Raw genomic sequence first — 21,547 nt, forward strand, 5'->3', positions numbered from 1 at the left:
TTTAAATGGGATTTTTAGCCATTCACAACATCTGAATCCTACCACCACTGAAGCTGCTAGTGGCCCCCTCTCAATCTTCATTTCTCTGGATGTAAAGTGGAAATATTAACCAAGCCCTTTGTTTGCTGTTAGATTAAAACAAGCAATGTGTATTAAGTTGCTGGCTATAGTACATTGCCAAAAATAGGTTCTCAGGAAATACAAGTATCTTATTATACTTTTTCATTCCCTTAGAAAACAGAGAACAATAACACCATAAAGATTGATCCATATTCTAACAGCTACAGTTAAAATCATTCATTAGAAATGGTTTTGTTTTGTGCTTTTTAAATAACGAAAGGTATCTAGTGCCAGAATTTTTTTTCTTACGATGTTCCTCTATTGTCAGGAAATTTTTGCCTCCTTCCAAAAGCTGTAACATGCAAAAATATTCAGTACTAAGAGAAAAAAGAAGAAAGGAAGAGGAACATAATAAGCCAGCTCTGTTGAGGTTCTGGAAATTTGTTTTGTAATTGAAATGGCTCTTCCCCTTGAAAATCTAATAAACATGGGTTTTATCCCAAACATATGGCAGGTAATGACTATTAGCCCATATATTACATTGGAACATGTCTCAGAACAAAATTTATATCGTGCATCTGCATGTCTTATCAAATTAAAGTACTTTTTAAAGATGACTTTGCAGGGGGAAAATGCCTTTGGTTTTCCTGAGGGAGGCATAGACATAAGTTAATGTAGAAAAAATATTCTTTATAGACATAAAAAAGCAAGTTTCTAATTGAAGAATCTGAGAAACGCACCCCAAATGTTTCCTCTTTCAATGTGTTCTTACAGTCATTTTGGTTAGGGGTTCATAGATGTCTAATATAAACCATTAGGGTCAGTGTTAGGCCCAGTAATCTCCTCTAGAGTGCTCAAAGTTGCATGTGACGTTAACCACAAGGTATCTGTAGACCACTGCAACACTTTGAAAACCAGTAAAGAATATTATTCTAATACAGAAAAGGCATCAAAGAACCTGTGCAGAAGTTGCATTTTATATGAGAAATGCCTTCCTGTTCCATGATCTTGACATGACTCTCACTGGTCCAGAGCTAACAATTCACCATCCTCTTGAGGAAGCTCTAAGTATAAATATGAAATATCCAATCATATATTTTATAACTATTACTGACTTCCCTAAGTCAAAAATTACAATACATATTTTATTCTATTTCTCCCACTTAAGAGTAATTTCAAATAATAATTCAAACTACTCTATGTGTCTACAGCTTACAAAGACATTCTAATCCTTACCTGTCCAGTACAACAAGGAGCTCTCTTTTCAAACATTACTCCCTTCTTCACCATGCTACATTTTTTCCTCTTGGGCCATTTATTCCATAACTTACACTGTAACTACTCTGTGCATATAGTCTGAATCTTAAATTCAGACCAATTCTTTAGTTGTCTTGGCCTACCTCCTGCACATTGGGCAGACTAATTATCCGCAAGTTCTGCCACCTAACCTTATAATCATAGCCCCTTTGGAACTATAAACCAATCCTTCAATCTCCTTGTTGCTCACTTTCCCCAATCTTCCAGAAAATTAGGCTCACCCATCTCCAAAACACAGTGACACCTATGACTCATCAAATTTTTCACCCAGGCTGACCTCTCTCAGAAAGTCCATTCCCACTTGTAGAGTTGACTGTAGGACATTCACTTGGGTGCAAAGTGGTGGTAGGACAGAAGTGACTCACTAGTATAGAAAGTATGGGATTCATCCAAATCTTCTCTAATTCTTGGGAACTACTGTCTCCTTGTACCTTTAACCTATCATAAGAGACATCAAATCCCTTTCCTCCTCCTTTGGAAGTCTAAAAATCTTCCTTCCTTTTCAGCTGTTAGTCTAGGGGAGGATATATTTACTGCTGCTAGTGTGGTTACTAGGTCCGGAAGTGCTTAGTGTGTGGGAGTAGTGGCAGGGCCTATTTAGTTTGTTTTCTAACTACCAACCTTTCCTTCATGTACCTGAATTTTTCTTTTATCAGACAGCACTCTTCATCCCTTCTCTCCTTGGGGAAAACACTATCCTAACATTTTAGAGCCAAAGGATATATATACTGTTCATAAAATATATTAGCAGTCACATGGTTTACTGCAAACAAGTAGTTCAGATCCCAAGTCCCATAAGGACTAATGTTAATAATGACTCAGGATTCAAGATACAGGTACAGTTTCTAGCATGTTTTTCAACTAAGTGTTTCCTTATTAGCAACATCTTCAATCACTTTTCCTTGTTAGCAACATCTTCAATCACAACGGTGACATCACGGAAATTCTGGGCATACACAGGGTAAATTAATAAATAAAAGCCAAGAACAAGTGAGCAATTTGAAAGGGAACTGTTCTAACCAAAAGTGAATTGACTAAAATATTAGCTTTATCTATCCTGCTTTTCATTCACTCACCATATCAATGCTTACTGAATGCTCACTACATCCATATTAAATACAGTTGTGATAGTTCAGATGGGAATTACATTTGTTTATAAACCATGTATAGCTACAAAGGTAGAGACAATGTTTTGCTCAAATCTCAAGCAATTCATTACTCATTATGAGCTCTCTGCTGAAGTTAGCCCTTTTACCTATTTTCAAAGACATAACTTACAGAGAACCAGAGTGTCCCATTTTAGGATAATCCAATATGTAAAAGGTGCTTCCAAACTAGAGAAAACATTAGAGGGGCAAAATGAGCACTCACACCATCTCCTTAAAATATCCAATTCCTCTCAAACAGATAAATTTATGTACTCAACCAATTGACCAAAGTCAACATCTCCAATAATTAGACAAGAATATGTTAAGTGTTGGGGCAGGGGTTGTAGGTCAGTGGTCAAGCACTTGCCTAGCACATGAGGCACTAGATTCAACCCTTAGAACCTCATAAAAATAAATGAGTAAAATAAAGGTATTTTTAAAAAGAATGTTAAGTGTCCTCAGGTTATACACCAATGAGGACATAATTTATGCAGTACTTTTGCCAAAACCAGGGGGAAAAAATCACGCAAACCCAAACTCCTACAGAATAACTTGCTTATATTCTTCACAAGTGTCTATATCATGAAAGACAAAGAAAAACAGAAATTATTATGGATTAAGAGTCTAAAGAGAGGAATTGTTACTGATCAAGAAACTATAGAGATATAAATACAATGTGTAATTCTGGATTAAATTCTGGATTGGGTAGGATGTAAAAGATGTTTTATAAAGGATATTACTGGGAAACAGAAATTCAGAGATAGGCTTCCACAAGAGTATGACATCAGTATTACAATTCCAGTTTTTGTTAACTGTACGGATTGTGAAAGAGGCCCTAGTTCTTAGAAAATAAAAGTTGAAACACAGGGAATAATGTATAATGTATACAACTTTCAAATGACTCAAAAACATAAAAATACATAATATAGATAATGATAAGCAAATATCAATAAATGTTACTGGGATGATTAGAGATAAAATTATGTTCTTCTTACCATTTATCTGTAAGCCTAAACTTATTTCAAGTAAGTTTTTAAGATTTTTAAAAACAGGTAACATGGAAGATTAAATCTGAGGTACTTACAAGAAAAAAGTCTAAAATGATATTAACATTTTCATTTTTTATGGAACTGCTGTGAACTTACAGTAAGACAGTTTGGAAAATAGATTTGAGAGGTCCAATTTTGGTTAGACCCCCCCCCTTGTCATTTATTAACTGAGCCATCTTGAGCTTATGTTTCCTCAAAAGACAACACAGCTTCCTCTACCTTCACAACTTTACTGTGAAACCCAAATGACATAAAGTATGAAAATGAGCTTTTTAAACTATTAGATACTATTCAAATATGAGCTCTTGTTATTACAGGTTGTCTCCTGAAAGATTATAGAGATGCAAAAGAAGTTTACATACCATTAGGTAAAGTATTCAGGGAAAACCAAGAGCAAATTAGTGAAATGGACCAATAGAAAATTATAAAAATATGGCGGAGTTTTCCTCCCCAAAAATATACTTTTAGCAAAGGAAGAATATAAAAACAAAGCCAACTTTTTTTTTAAATCAAACTCAGGTAAGTGAAAGCCATCTCCACTAAAAGATATTTCTCAATTAAACGATGTCTACTTATATCTGAAACATGGAGCTTAAAAATTACTAAAAAGATCTAAAACTATTTTTCCTCAAGAATCCAGGCAGCCCAGCAGATACACATTAGGATAAATGATATCTCTAAGAGGTCTGACTTAACCCCAAGCCGCTAGGGCCACTAAAGCTTTCGAAGCATACACCAAATGTAAGGAAAGGAGGACCCAGGGGAGAGTCAACCGTCTGTGAAATTCTATAAGATATAACTTTTCCCTTATCTCCTAAGTCTCCAACTTCATTCTGGAGGAGAAAACAGGCCCAGCCCGCCTTTGTCCTCACTAAGACCCAGTCACTATTCTTTCTGTCCTTCAAACACATCAAGTTGGTACTCACTTTAGAGCTTTTGCATTTTATTCCCTTGAGGCAGAATAATGCCAACTTTTTCACAATGATAGCTCCTCCCAGTCACTCAGGTTTCACCTTATACGGCATGTCCCTCCCCTCAGAAGCCTCCCCTCACCATCCACCTAAAACAAAATAGTTCTAGCCACCATCACATCCTCTGGTTTTATTTATTTTCATAGACCTTTTATTCCTGTTAGGTTTTCTAAATCATCTGCCCCTGCACACTGTAATGCAAGTACCATAAGAGAAGGGACTGTATGTTTTGTTCATGGGTAAATCCATCCATCCAGAACAGGACTTGGTATAAAGAGGACATCTGAATGTCAGAATTTCCCAGCTCCAGCCCAAAATTCACATCTAATCCTTACACGTGAGTGAGATTAATTGACTCTTAGGAATAAAATATTAAAGGCTCAAACGCAACTAAAGTTTCTGGAATTCCTCTTCTCCTGACTTAACTTTTCCTTCTTTCCCATTCTCCACTAATTATAATTCCATCTACTCTTTTATCTTAAAGAGCTTATTTATTCTCACAGTAAGAAGTACCAATTTTTAGAGATGATGTGTACTATCCCTACTTTAAACCCAACATCCTTGCCCCACAATTCCAAGCCCAAATCTCTTGCTATCAAGAGGACACTCATGTGTTCTTTGTTTAAAGAACAAGTTCATCACTGCCTCCCTATGCCTGATAATGGCATCAGCTGTCACTCATTCAAAATTTTCTGTCAACTGTCATTCAGTCTGTCTTCTCTTTCACACCCCATTTCTAATGAAGTGTTCAGTCCTTTTTAAAAAATATTTCTTTCATCTGCCACTGTCTTTCCATTTTCAACTCATTAACCTATGGACACCATCACACAAAAAGGGGTATTACTAAGCTTTTCAGAGGTTTTACCACCACCACCCAATGGAACCTTATAAATCCACTTGGCAATAATCAATATTTCTGTGGAGGCTGTTAGAAATACCTGACCTAGTAATGTAACTATACACTGCCTAACACAAAGGCTGTACTCAAGGAATAAGAACTGATAAGACAAGAAACAAAGGCATGGTCATGTTTGCACTCCTGGTTGTCAAAAGTTCTAAGCCAGCCAGGCATGGTGGCACACATGCGAGTTTGCGAGTTCAAAGCCAGTCCCAGCAACTTAACGAGGCACTTAGCAACTCAGTGAGACCCTGTATCTAATAAAATAGTTTTTAAAAGGGCTGGGGATATGACTCAGTGGTTAAGTGTCCCTGGGTTCAATTCCTAGTACATCCCCCCCCCCCCCCGAAAAAAAGTTCTAAGCCATCCCACTGTGAACATTTCACTAAAAAAAAAAGTCATTAAAGGAATTTCATTTAAATTCAACAGTACATACTTCCACCTGCACAGTATAGAAACTTTCTTACAACTGCAACTTATTCCGGATGCATCTTTATTTAAAGACTGATTAAAATATTTATTTGGAATCCAGCCTATTTTTTTCTTAACTTGTAGAAATAAGTTCTCAGGATATGTGTTTTTCATATTTAGTAGCAGTTTTCTCTCTCCTACCAATGATGCTCACCCCTAGTTGATCCCAAATATGAACTAAAAGAAAACTTCAACATAATCTTGCCATTCCTTTGATCATTGTCTGGTTTTACAGGTGCAGAGAACTGTACCTCCAATTCAACAAACTCACCTATAACTAGTATTTTTCTTCACCAAAACAGCATAAATCACTATGATTTGACTCAGTTAATTGAGAATACAATACACTGTCACTTCCCTTTTTAAAAGAAGGATAACAAACTACCCTACTTATTACTAATAATAAATGTATTTGAAACCTGAAGTTTAAGCGATTCTTCAGTAAAGTCTGTTCAGTTCACTTCAACACATAATTATATACAAAGCAAGGCTGAACCTTGCTTCCCTAGCAGAATAAAATTTGTATAAGCTTAACAAGGTTTACATTGGTTTCTATGACTAATTTTAGAAAACACAGACTCAAATCACAATTTTACCACCAGTGAGCTATGCCTTTTATCACAACATATTCAGACCTCATCTCCTCATCTCTAAGATGGAATGGGGCTGAAGCAGATAATATCGAAGGTTTTTATTAACTCCATAGTTCTAGTAGACTCCAAGAAGAAAAGATCAGGAGGCTTCTAACTGATCTTTCTGCCTCTACCCTCTTCTTCCCAATTATCCTTCATACTACCACCAATAATTTTTCCCAAACTACTACAGAATAGTTTTCTGTTACTGTTACAAAAAACACCACACCACCAACTCAGTAGCTTTAAAGAACTCACATAGATATTGTACAATTCTGAAAGTCAGATGGCTAAAATGACTTTTACTGGACTATTAGCAGGGTTATGTTCCTTCTGAAGTTACTAGAGAGAAAAAGTGTTATCTGCTTTTTCCAGTTTCTAAAGGCTGTAATTCCTGGGCTCATGGTTCCTTTCTTCACCTTCAAATTCAGCAGTGTGACATCTTCAAATCTCTGAAACTGACCCCAATTCTCTTCACACCCTCTTTTACTTATAAGAATCCCAGTGATTACAATGAATCATCAGGATAATCTTCCATCTTAAGATCCATAATTTAATCAATAAGAAGATCCTTTTACAGCATAAGGTAAATACATTCAGTTTCTGGGAATTAAGATGCAGACTATAAAATTCCTAGATGAAGACACAGGAGTCAATTTCTGTGAACTTGGTTTCTGCAAAGAACTCTTAGATAGGATACCAAAAGTATAAGTGATAAATAAAAAAATAATCTGGGCATTATCAAAATGAAAATTTTTAAAAATTTTTTTTTAGTTCTAGATGGACACAATATATTTATTTATGTGGTGCTGAGGATCGAACCCAGTGCCTCACATGTGCAAGGCCGGTGCTCTACCACTGAGCTACAGCCCTAGCCAAAATGGAAACTTTTTGAACTTCAAAGAACATCACTAAGAAAATAAAATTCAGCCCATAGAACAGCACATTTTGCAAATCACAAACCAGAAAAGGAACTTGAGCCCAGACTATACAAAGAATCCTTACAACTCAATAATAAAAGACAATCCAATTTTTAAATGGGCAAGGAATCTGAATAGATATTTCTTTAAAGATATATAAATGACCAGCAAGCACATAAAAAAAGTGATCAAAATCATTAGCCATTTGGGTAATGCAAATCAAAACTACAATAAGATATCACTCCACACCCACCAACAGGGCTACAATCCAAAAGTCAGACAATAAAAACATTGGCAAAGATAGAAATGGAAAGTCTCATGCACTGCTGATGAGAATGTAAAATACAATAGCCACCATGGAAAACAGTTTGGCAATTTCTCAATATACTAAACAGAGTTATCATATAACTAAACAATTTTACTCTTAGTGTGTATACCCAAGAAAAATAAAAACGTATTCCTATAACAACACTATTCATAACAATAAAAAGTGGAAAGGACTTGAATGAACAATAACTAGAATGGATAAACAAAATGTGGTATAGATAGATACACATCAGATTATTCATCAATAAAAAATATCAACACAAGCTCTAAAATAGTTAAAACTTGAAACCATGCTGTTAAAAAGACAGTCACAAAAGGTCACATATAGTTGACTCCAACTACATGAAGTTTGTAGAATAGATAAATCAATAAAGATAAGTAAATAAGTGGTTGCCAAGCACTGGGAGGAGTGGGAAGTAAACTGCTAATGAGTATGACATTTCTTTAGGGATGATAAAAATGTCCTAAAGTTACATAATTATCATAATGGCACAAACGGAAATGTAGACTGAGCATCCCTAATCTAATAAAATCCAAAATGCTTTTCCAAAACACAAAACTTTTTGAGCACCAATATGATGCCACAGTAGAAAACTCCACACCTGAAAATGTCACACAAAATTATTTAAAATTAATTTGGGGCTGTGTGTCGAATATGTACATAAAACAAATTGATTTCATGTTTAGACTTCGGTCCTAAGATAGCTCATTATATATACACAGATATTTCAAAATCAGAAAAAATTCAAAACATGAAACACTTCTGGTCCCAAGTATTTCAGACAAGGGATTCTCTACCTGTATATAAAAAACCAATTAATTATACTTTTGAAAGGGAGAATATATGATATGTGAATCAACGAAGATGCTCTAGAAAAATCTAAGGCATTCAATTCACACGAAAACTAACTGATGAACATATATCATTCCCAAGTAATCAGGAAATAAATACATAAAATATTTTCTAAGATCATGTATTTTTCTTTATATGTTAAAATTAACAAAATCAACTATGCATACGAATTATATGAATGACTCATGTTGGAAAAGAATAACTACTGTAAACAGCAATGGTTAAAAATAATTAAATACATAATGAACAGAGTTTTAAAATATACATCATCAATGACTCCTTGGTGGTCAAAAAACAAAATTCCCTCACCTTTGTCTTCCTTTGGAACTAAGCTTCAACACTCTATAGTTATCCCACATGATTCCCCAACAGAAATTCAGCTGGACAAGAGTTTCTACTGTTTACCCTACCACCACTCAACTAACACCACCCTTATTGCCCATCTCCCTTTTGTCCTAAACAAATTAAGGAGATGTTTCAACCAACTAATTGGTCCTGACTCAAGGCCTGACTCAAATCACAAACTTTTCTCACCCTCTCCAGAACATAGCAACCCAACATCCTCTGGCCTCTCACAACTCTGTCAATAGCTCTAGATGGCTCCTCCCTAACAAGCACCTTTCCAGCCCCCCAATGAAGTCAATGCACTTCCACTCCTTGTCCAGCCTCAATCTGTTAATTTATCCATTTCATCCTATAATTCACTCTCTTCAAGAAGAATGGTGTGTCAGCTTTCACCCAATCTTAAGGTAAACAACACTCTTGCCAATGACAGGGTGCCACCTAGCTGCAACACAAGGTAACTCACAATGGGAATGGGAAAAATCTCCATTTAAATTTTACAGAAATGCACAGCAATAAAAGAAAGAAGCCACAGTACAGTACCATTTGCAGGGCAATTTGTTTCATAGGTACATCTTATCACCCTGACTAGATTACCTCACAAGTCTTATAGGTATTATTTGTTCTCAGCTCAGTTTCATCATGTACTAGTCAATTTAGTATTTACTAAATCAAACTCAATTCCTGATGCATAAAAAATTGTTTGGTAATCTCTATCACAAGAGTATGAGTTTATTACAAATAATTAACAACATAGATAAGTGCAAAATGAAAAGAAATCACATTTACTCACATATAATGGAGCTTGTTGTGGATTAAGTTTCATGACCCAGGACACTGAAACAGAAATTGAAGAAATAAATGAGAATCAAATTGGAAATGGTCACCAAAAATATAAAAATCACCCACAGCTCTAAGAGTACAATCCTATGTCTGAGGTTACTGTGTGTGTGTGTGAATGTGTGTGTGTGTGCACGTGTGCATTGTGTGTGTTCAGCTTTCCTTAGAGATTTGGGAAAAGGGAGGCTCAAGGATTACAGAATTCCTTCTATTCCAGCCACTTTTCAAGTGGGGAGAATGATTTTCTAATTGAAGAAGAAAGACAAAGGCTTCACTGTCACAGAAAACCATTGATCAGATGTTTAAAGCATTTATCAAAGCAAAACCATTAAATGTTCACTTGTGCTTCTGTATAACCCACCAAACTCACAAAATGCTGCTCTACCCAAGATATCCCCCTAGTCCCACTAAGGAGTTTGGGGAAAGGGAAAGGAAGCAGCAAAAGAGCTCTTTTGCTCACTGACATCTTCTCAGAGAAGATGCAGCTTGCCTTTAACCTAAAAACTCAGCTTCCTCAAAATTAATAGCTGAATTCCTTAATTATTTGTCATTAAATGAATGCTCACAAAAATCTTGAAGAACTTTACAGAAGATTCCCAATATTGTATAACACATTTCTGAATATTAAGAATAGCATGTAGGATTTCAGAATGATAAACATCCTGAATATGACTATAAGCTGATCTTGAGGGCACTCTTTCCTTTCAGTACGCCTAAAGAAATCTACACTAAAAACCAACTTTAAGAAATGTAATAGTAACTAACTCTTTTAGTGGAAAATTTTAAGTGTATTTCAGATTCAAATAACAAACACTGATGAAAAAATGGCAGGCTTGAGTAATTGCTCAATGTATTAAATATCCATTTAATTTAAAATTAACTCACTGTGCTCTTTGGCCTTTAATCAGATTTCCCGGTCCTGTTCAGACTTGCTGAGATATGGGATTTAAAGAACCTATAAATTTATAAACTAATGGGTCTTGAATAACTTAAGAAGTGTTCCTGCCATCGCAAGCAGAAGAAACTGATATGAAAATTAACACATTGGTAACCCACAAGAATTATAGAAATCTTTGGGTACAAACTAATGACTTTTCAGCCCTCTTATACGTCATAATTTGCTAAGGAAACTTATAATACTGTGTAAGGACCACAACATCAACTATCTGAGGGGCTCCCACTGCATACAGATGTGAACTGAGAGATGAGAGAGCTCAGAGGGCTCTAATGAAGAGCTGATGCCATCTGAACTGCTTGAACTATGTGTTTATTCAAATGTATTTCAAAGCCATAACCCATAACAAGTTGCTCTGATAAGAGGATTAAAGAGGGATGACAAAGTGTCTGTCCTCTCCCACTGGTCAAAGAGCCAGGTCATTGTGTTGTTGGCAACACAGGCTACTGAAAAGAATATATCTGTCAAAACTAATAAAAGTAATGACCAGAAGGCTCCAGGAACAGATTGGTTTTTAGACTTCTTCAATGATGACACATGAGGGGAAAGAGAGAACTAAACTTCATTGTGTTTTATATATGATATTGTATTCATTCTCCATAAAAAAAGATCACTTTTCTCATTTCACTGGTGGGGGAGTCTTTTCAAAAATTAAACATATTTAACACAAAGAGCAAAAAGTAAACAGGAGAGCCTAAATTCAAACACTGTGTTACCAGTACATTTTTTTCTCCACATTGCCAGTTCTGATCAAGCCTTCCCAAAAAGAAAGCTAAAGAAATGTACTCTGTCCATTCAATGGTTTTAAGACAGAATGTTAGGAAAAAACCCTACAATTTCTTTCTTACCTAGAAAGCAATGAATGATTTGAAGCAAATTCACAAGTCCAATAGGACTGTTTTCATGTTACAACCAATATATGAGAAATACTGACAATAAAGATTGCCTAGCATTTGAAAGACTAAGAAGAAATATCAAAATTAAAAGACTACACGACATGGTGTTAAGTACGATCAACAAACCTACCACTCAACAGTAAAATCAGCTAGAGTTTTGAGCAGTCATAAATGTAAGGAGTGTGAAATAAACAGAAGCATAATAATTGTTTTTATTCTTTAAAAAAATAAGTTGTAGATAGACACAATATATTTATTTACTTTTATGTGGTGCTGAAGATTGAACTCAGTTCCTCACATGTGGAAGGCAAGCACTCTACCACTGAGCTATAGCCCCAGCCTCTGTTTTTATTGTTTCCACATTTTTCACTTTAAAATATTGAAAGAAAACAAAATTTCATAGTTCAGTGTCATATAAAAGTGACAAAATCACTTTATGTCAAAATAATACTCTCCCAATTTTAATGCAACTGTCTCAATTATATAAATTGATGTTGTCCCCTAACACTCACACATAAATCTCTTAAGGTACTTTAGAGAAGCAAAGGTTGTGGGTACAAGTGTTCCTGCATTTTGATATAAACTATGGTCAGTCTTTTCTTCATAGAGTACAGTGAGGACACCATCATCAGAATGAACCAAAGATGGGCATACAATGCTTAAAAGATAAACAATAGCACAAGTTTTAGAATTTTTGAAATTCATGCTGTTCACAAAGGAGTATGCAGAAACTCAATCACCACAAGACTACACAGAAACTCAGGCATGAAGTGATATGGCAGTATGACCTGATTCAGAGAGAAAGGGAGACAGAAAGCACCTCCAACCAATGTGCCTAAGCAAATGAATGCAAAATCTTAAAAGTTACAAAGGAAGCTACACCTAAATTAAATTTGGTGTCTATGGCAGTAGTCAGCCATCACTGTAAAAGGCAGGGTGAACAAATATTTTAGGCTTTGCAGGTTGTCTCTGTTACAACATATTTAAAAAAAAAAAAAATGGATATAGCTGCATTCTGATAAAACTACTTACAAAAAGAGGCAACATGCTGGAGTCAGCCAGCCAGTGACAGTATACCAACCCTTAGTTAAAAACTAACAAAATAGCTCTTAAGCTCAAGAAGGATTACATCCATATTCAACAGCTTTGTTATGTCTCAATGATGCTGTCAGCTAAAAAACACTCCTCAATACAGGAAAATTATAGGGTGCTGCACAACATTCTCTAGACAAGAATCAGATTAATCCAGATTCATGGTGTGACTTTGAGCAAGTCACTTGACTTGTCTAAAACTCAGCCTCCTTATTTACAGAAACAGCCTAATTATTCCTGCCTACACTACAGTGTTGGTAGAAGAATCAAAAACACAATCCAAGTCCAGCACTTAAAACACACTGCCAAGCACAGAGAAGCCACCATTTCTTTCTCTTGTAGTTTTTGAATGTCAACAGAGATAAACCATGAAAGACACCTAAAAACCATAAATGACTAAATGAAACCCTTCAGGTACTCAGAGATATCTTTTTGACACAACCACAAAAAAAGAATGTGGGGAAACAAATACTGAATTCTTAAGTGTATGTATCTCTGGGCAGTGCAGGGAAATTTCATTCCTAAATTATCAGTTTCTTAACTGTAACTATTCAAACAACAAACAGATATTACTTTTGCAAAACAGTAAGAAACATACACAGAGCATCTGTTTTAAGTTCCCTGTCATTCAACATACCACAACTAATATGGATATGATTAAAAAGACATAGTTTCCTAAAAGTGCAAAACTGAAATCAAATAGACTACAGAATCCTTTAACAGTTGCTTCACCTATAATGAAATGTCTCTTAAAAGCTGGGCAGGGGGGCCAATATCATATCAGGTAATTAAACTATTAACTTTCTAATGCCTGTTTAGCTGAGTGATATCTCATTTCTTAAGGACCAGCTGTCCCAGTCTGATAAACTTGTCAACTCAATTGACATGGTTTTTATCATTCACAATAGAGAAGCTTCCAAATACATACACACACACACACTCACATACACACACAAAGAGGGGTGTGTGCAAATCACCCCTCACATCTGCCCCAGTCCCAACAGGAAGGGTATAGCTGTTTGAGTCTCATCCAAGTGTACACAGAAGATTTTTACCTTCCAAGTATTTCCATGGCAGAATATGTTTCAAATAAATCTCCCTGGCCAGGAACCTTGCTAAGACTGGGTTAACAGTCAATGACACTGTATGTTCTAGATTATTGTAACAAGAGTCAATTTTCAGTTCTTGAGGAAAATAACAGGATCCAAAGAGTCTTTCCTTCAATTCTAAGGAATAGGTGCTGGAGGCTATAAGCTTGTTATATACTGGTTGAGGAAGTTAGGGAGGCTGGAGTAGGAGAGAGGCATTCTGAACAAAGAAGAAAGAAGCAGGGCACACAGAGTAAACAGACTTTTCCTGTTGAAGATGCCAGGTTCTACATAAAAAGTATAAATACCACATGTACCAAATATATTTCCTGAATGAGATACTGAAGAAGTCTGACAGCACTCATGAATGCTTTTCTTCTGCTGTAGCTATGCTAATTAATAATTGTGAAGTTAGCCTTAAACAGTGATTCTTGAACCTTAGTGTACTTGAGTATCAGGTTGAAGGCCTTGTTAAGTAATGCAGATTCTTGCCCCCACCACCATAGAGACCAAATCAGACTAGATCTGATGATGTTTCTACTCTGGCCTACACTTTGGGAAACAATGATATTGAGGCCCATAACATGTGTCTTATTTTCATTTGGCAGATAGCGTTGCTCTGCCCAACTATCACATGATACAAGACTTACTACCACCAAAAAAAAAAAGCAAAGACAAATGGGGGAGCCATAGCAGATAGAGAGGACAGAAAGGAAATAGGGTTCAATAGGGTAATACTACTCCACTGGAAAACAAATGAACATAGCAAATTAAAACAAAAATCAAAACAGCAAACAAAAACACTAACTCCCACATTAACTCATCTAATTTATTCTTTAGTCAATGCTAAATTATACAATAGGCAAAATGATAATGAATTTAGGGCAAACACACATACACACAAAGTAAATATTATGAAATTTTAAAAAGTTAGAATTCTTTCAATATAAAAATGATTTTAAAAATTAAATTTAAAAGAATCAAAACTCAGACTTTTTTAGAGTTTACTTTGAAATTCACATGGAAGAATATAGCATAAGAATAGCAGCTATTATGAATACAAACAACAGTAAGTGTTGGCGAGGATGTGTGGAAAAAGGTACACTCATACATTGCTGGTGGGACTGCAAATTGGTGCAGCCAATATGGAAAGCAGAATAGAGATTCCTTGGAAAACTGAGAATGAAACCCCATTTGACCCAGTTATCCCTCTCCTCTGTCTATACCCAAAGGACCTAAAAACAGCATACTACAGGGACACAGCCATATCAATGTTTATAGCACCACAATTCACAATAGCTAAACTGTGGAATCAACCTAGATGTCTTTCAGTAGACAAATGGATAAAAAAAAAAAAAATGTGGATTTATACACAATGGAATATTACTCAGCAATAAAAGAGAATAAAATCGTGGCATTTGCAAGTACATGGATGGAGTTGGAGGAGATAATGCTAAGTGAAGTTGGCTAATCCCAAAAAAACAAATGCTGAATGTTTTCTCTGATATAAGGAGGCTGATTCATAGTGGGGTAGGGAAGGGGAGCACAGGAGGAATAGATGAACTCTAGATAGGGCAGAGGGGTGTAAGGGAAAGGGAAAAGGACATGGGGCTAGAAATGATGGTGGAATGTGATGGTAATCATTACCATAAGTACATGTATGAAGACATGAATTGGTGTGAATATACTTTGTATACAACTGGAGATATGAAAAATGTGCTCTATAAGTGTAATAAGAATTGTAATACATTCTGCTGTCATATATAAATTTTTTAAAAATTAATTTAAAAAGCCCAAAAAATATAGCATAGTGTTTGCAGTGGGTACTGCCTCCTTTTCTTATGTTTATAAAACTCAATGTCTGGTACACAAAGACTCAATAATGGTTGATAATTTTTTCATTTTTCTGAGCCCCTAGAAACTAGTTATGCAGTTTCAGAGAGAAATCATATATGGCTCCTGCTGATTTAATACAGGACTTATATATGTAAACAGATTTAAATTAAGAGTATAATTAGGGGCTGGGGATGTGGCTCAAGTGGTAGCGAGCTCGCCTGGCATGCGTGCGGCCCGGGTTCGATCCTCAGCACCACATACAAAGATGTTGTGTCCGCCGATAACTAAAAAATAAAATATTAAGATTCATTTTCTCTCTCTCTCTCTCTCTCTCTCTCTCTCTCTCTCTCTCTCTCTCTCTCTCTCTCTCTTCCCCTATCTTAAAAAAAAAAAAAAAGAGTATAATTAGAACAATAATAAAAGATCAGTAAGGTGGGAGCCCAGGCAGAAATTACTGGAGGAGGCAACTGTGAAGGAGTTTCACCAGGTAGAATTAGGAGGAGCATAGAGTCAAAGGAACAGCAAGCACAACACATGATAGCACAATGAGTTCTTTTTTTTTTTTTTTTTCAGAGAGAGAGAGAGAATTTTTATTTAATATTTATTTTTTAGTTCTTGATGGACACAAAATCTTTGTGCTTGAGCCACATCCCCAGCCCGCACAATGAGTTCTTCACAACAATACAGACTAGTGAAAAGTGCAAGCAGAAGATGACAGGGATGGAGTCAAGAGAGGCACTTATGTCAATTTATATACCTCAAAGCTGCATGGCCTTAGAAACCAAGGAAGAGAGAGGGAAGAAAATAAAACCATTACCATGACATGGCTCTACAATAAAAAAATTATAGCCATTCAAGAGAAATGGCATCAAAAAATTTCTGCCCCTCTCCCACCACCATCACCACCCTTTTTAAGCTCAGTTCAAATTTCTGTTATTTACAATTGCTTGTTGAAAGATTCACAAAAAGTAGCATTGGATGTTTATAATCACATAACCTACACTCAAGCCCAGACACAGCCCAGAATCTGTTGTTGGTCACAACCAATCCAGAACCCTACCATGGCTCCCCTGAGGTACAGCAAACCAACAGCTGGCTTCCAGATGAATCTGCATTAGAGTCTTCGTCCCAGTCCCTAACCAAATCCCATCAGCCACAAAACTTATAATCAAGAGGGGTCTGTCTCAGCATCAGTCCTGATCATCTTGCTTCCCCAGGGAAGAATCACTGCCAGCTTACTTGCCTCTGCTTGTAGACTGGGTGCCAGAGCCTTATCACCCTGAGAAAATCTCTCCATGCTCCCTAGGCACCTCTGACTCAACCTTCCCCAAATGTTATTTTTGTTTTCTATAGCACCCTCTCTGCCTACACTGAAGTAAGCAATCTTTTAAAAGTGTTCTTCTGAGGTACCAATCCTTTTCTTTAGGGATTTCTATGGCATGGTACTAAAATTATAACCTGCCATGACTCAAAAAGGTAAAAGTATAAAACTAAAATGTAATTGGCTTGGGGGACATATCTGATCCACCTTTAGTTTTCTTAGAACTTCCAACAGCTGGAGCATTGCATAAGCTTAAATACTGCAACCACAGACACACATGGCCAGCACAGCAACTAATAAGCACACTACATTGCCTCTATTAAAACGACTAAATAAATTTATTTTACACCAAGCACCAATAAGCCACTTTGATGAAGATATTAAAAGAAGAAAAAAACTGCAAAGTCCTCATCTAGATTGGAAACAACCTTTTATTGTTTAAGAATTTTTTAAACAAGCCCTGAAAGAAGAATGTAAAGACTAAAATGAGACTACCAATATAATTCAGAGATAGAGACAAACAGACTTGGATTTGAATTATAACTCTGGTACTGGTATTTACTGACTATTGTTATCTTAGACAAGTGGCTTAATTGCCAAGCTTTACTTTCCTTATCTCCTAAATGGGGATAAATAAGAATAAAAGATATGTGTAAATGTCTAACACAATTGTAGGCAATAAAATCATAAAATTAAGTTCCTGTTCCTAATAATTAATGTGAATCACTGAAAACCATTTCAACACTAACTTCACACCACAATCAACTCCCACATCTTTTAGACCCTCTTAATCACCTGTGCTGATCTTGAATTCTAAACAAAAGATATTGCTGAGGGAAAAAGAGACCCCAACATATCTGGTGTCTATTAAACACGATTTTTATCATTGCTGAGCTCTCAGAAGCCACCCACACTTTTCTTGCTTCCCTCTGGTATGTCTGAACTATGTTCAAGCCCCGCCCCGCCCTCCCGTCCCCTGGCCCAATTATCTCTGTGGTCTTCTTTGCATTCCTTTTCCTTCAGACTCTGTACACACCATCTGTGAGCATCATGCTCTCAGTCCAGTCCTACCTTTGCACATGTGAAGGCCTCCTACCTATTACTGCTAATATTTTAACCCACACAATCAGCAGTGACATACCGTCTGGTTTTTTCTCTTTGCACCAATACCATTCATGCCACAATATCTGGCACCATGCTGGACCCTCCCCCACACACAAAAAAAATACTAAAGAAAAACATGTTTGGTATGAACATCAGAGACAGAAATTAATTAGATTTCTGTGCCATAGTTTATGGAAAGGGATCAATACATATAGCTATAAAAATCAACCTACCAAAACCAAAATATCTAAGGTTAATCTAGTCCCAAAAGGTTCATCTAATAGCTCATTAAAGACAGTATGGATCCTGCCAAGTGTTAAGGAATCCAGCCTTAAGCAATTTGTTTAATCTGCCAGAGAGGTAACAGGGAGCAGATTCAGAGGACAACCTCAAAGCAAAGAGGGGGGCAAAGGGTTATTTAATACTATACTTGGGTTCTCACATGATGGTTGCTACCTCTGGGAAGAGGAACATGCACATGTTATTTCAATTCTCCTTTGGTGCTAACACAGGCCTGTGGTTTCCTGAAAAAAAAATGGTTTCTAGTGTTTTGCAAAGATCTATATGGAGAAGAAAACTCCCAGTGGCATTCCACAGGTGAGAATTTTGCCGCCAGCTGTATCCTGTTATCCAAAGGAAACGGAACTACAAGCTGCCTGGAGGTCCAGACAAGGAAGAGCAAAACCATAAATTCAATAAGTGCTGACACTCTTATCCCTATGGCAATAAGAATAAACTTTAAATTTAGAAAAATTCATACACAGCTGGGCTGTATGTAAATTAACTTCTGCAGGGGTTAAAATAGATATCCGGTAAAAAGACTGCCAAATTCAAGCCTTTATTCTTCCTCCATCCTCTCTAATCGAAAAAGCAAGCAGCCCAATGGGCTAAACCAATTATAAACCACCTGGAAAGACTAAATATAGGCAAGTGGGCACACATACAAATGCAACAGACATTACTGAGCTGGATGACCTTACCTGGACAAATCCCAGGGCCTGCTGTGGCTATTCTATTAGAAGTGATTTCACAGGGACACATAGCCCACCTTCTTAAACACATTATATGACAAAAGAAATATCAAATGAATTCCACAAGTAGCTAACAGAAGAGCTTAGAAACAAAATGCTGCAAGTGGTCAAGGTAGGCCTTTAAATTATGAAAATGGTACTCAGGTCTTAAGGATAAATACTGCCTTCAATGTTATACAATAATAAGTTTTTTGAGAACACAATGCTGAAAAACTAGAGGAATGGCATTTTGAGAAGGGAACATCTCAAAGTTGCAAAGTTTTAATAAAAACTTCAAATAAAAGAAAATTATAAATGTCCTAATTAGGTGAAGATGCTACACAGAAAAAGAAAAGTCCCCTGTTAAAGACTTTTAATGAACTAGGATCAGCCATGTAAATGCACAAGAAAATCATCATCCCCACTTCTAAAAATCAAGATGCCATGTCAGTATAGAACTTGTGACAACATTAATATTTTTTAATAGAAATTTTGACTACTTAAATACAAAAAATTTATGAGTATTCTGAAATAACCGAAATGGGTTTTTTTTTAATTAATATTTGCTGCATTTTGTTTGAATTTTTTTTGTATTTGTAGACGGACAGCATGCCTTTTGTTTGTTTGTTCCTTTTTTTTTTTTTTTTTTGAGGGGGGATACCGAAAACTGAACCCTGGAGCAATGAACTACTGAGTCACATCTCCAGCCCTTTTTTATATTTTATTTATAGACAGGGTTTCGCTGAGTTGCCTATGGCCTCAATAAGATTCTGGGACAGATTTTGAACTTGAAATCCTCCTACCTCAGCCTCCCGAGTTGCTGGGATAACAGGCACGCACCACTGTGCCTGGCCCTTGTTTTGTTTATTTTTATGTGGTGCTAAGGATCAAACTTAGTGCCTCACTTAGTGCAAGCACTCTGCCACTGAGCTACAGCCTCATCCCCACAGAAGTGTTCCCAACCTCTAACTACATGGTAGAAAGGTATTCCTCACAAATCTCTCCTCCAAGTAACATGTAGGGGAGTAATAAATGAACCTGAATCTGCATTCATAACAGTCCACAGTAGAAGTAGAAATACCTATGCATTTTTTGTTTGTTTTGGTACTAAGGGACTGAACCCAGGGGTATTTGCCACTGAACCACACCCACAGCCCTTTATATTTTTTATTTGGAGACAGGGTCTTATTAACTTTCTTAGGGCCTCACTAAGTTTGAGTTAAGTGCTAACACAGGCCTGTGGTTTCCTGCAAAAATGGTTTCTAGTGTTTTGCAAAGATCTAAATGGAGAAGAAAACGTCAATCCTCCCACTTCAGCCTCCTGGTTCATAGGCATGTCCCAACCATGACCAGCGCCTATGTATTTTTAACATGGTAATTTAAAAAACTGAGGTTAATCCTGTTAGGATATTAATAAAGACAATTCACTTTCAATGCATTCATAAAACAAACATAACTGTTTGACAATGCTAAGATAAAGAAGTGGAAGATTCGTTTATCTCTGAGTTCAAAGTCATTTTCTAGGCTAAAAAAGTAAAGTATGCTTTGCAAATTCTCATTAATTCACAGAAAATTACTTAAGAATGATTTAAGGCATGATTTTCATAAAATTATTAAAAAGTTATCAGGTTTAACTCAGATAATATTACAGTGCTGGATTTAGTAATAACAGATTTAAGAGAAATTTCAGTAGTTATTTCTGAATTTCAAATTTTCTGAACTCCTCTTAAAAGAAACTTCTAATGGGGGCTGGGGTCTTGGCTCAGTGGTAGAGTGCTCATGTAGCATGCATGAGGCACTGAGTTCAATCTTCAGCACCACATAAAAATAAAATAAAGATATTGTGTCCACCTAAAACTAAAAAATAAATATTAAAAAAAGAAACTCTTAATGGACTAGACATGTTAATGATTTACCATACAGTGCATGAACAGAAAATTAATCTCCCCACTGAACTAAAATTAATTAAAAGTTGTCATAAAAAATGCAAATCTAGTCCTTTAAAATATTTTAGCAATTCTAGCTGTGTGTGGAAACAAATGTGCCTTGTATAGTAGAAACACAAAATCATAAATTGTTATTTCTAATAAGTGTGGAAACAGGATCTATTAGTATGCACATGAAACTCCAAATATTTAATATCACGAGAGAAACAGCCAGGCATCTACTGTACAATACCCTTTCATTTAAAAAAAATACAAACTGAAAAAATATTGTTGTTCCATAAAAATCAATGCTATAATAGTGTTAATTATTGGTCCCAAGTGATAACAATTTGATCATAATGAGCACACAAGGAGCACAACTGGCTACTTCACCTAAAAACCTTTCCAATCAAAAAGTAAATTAATTAGGGAAAAAAAGAGTATAGATTTTAGAATGTACTATCCTAAATATAAAACCAATGTTTTTGTAGG

At 36.0% G+C, this 21,547-nt stretch overlaps 1 protein-coding gene across 9 annotated transcripts in view; it reads right to left on the reverse strand.

The window, feature by feature from the left end:
• The window catches only part of Akap13 (A-kinase anchoring protein 13), a 328,817-nt gene that overhangs the window by 237,985 nt on the left and 69,285 nt on the right, over positions 1–21,547 (reverse strand). For all 9 annotated transcript variants that reach the window (XM_076851393.2, XM_076851391.2, XM_076851388.2 and 6 more), the window contains exon 2: positions 9,782–9,825. In XM_076851393.2, coding sequence (XP_076707508.2) covers positions 9,782–9,814 — 33 coding nt within the window. In that variant the 5' untranslated portion in view covers positions 9,815–9,825. The remainder of the gene's footprint in view (positions 1–9,781; positions 9,826–21,547) is intronic.

The sequence above is a fragment of the Callospermophilus lateralis genome, chromosome 3, assembly GCF_048772815.1.
Source record: "Callospermophilus lateralis isolate mCalLat2 chromosome 3, mCalLat2.hap1, whole genome shotgun sequence".
In the NCBI taxonomy this organism is placed as follows: Eukaryota; Metazoa; Chordata; class Mammalia; order Rodentia; family Sciuridae; genus Callospermophilus; species Callospermophilus lateralis.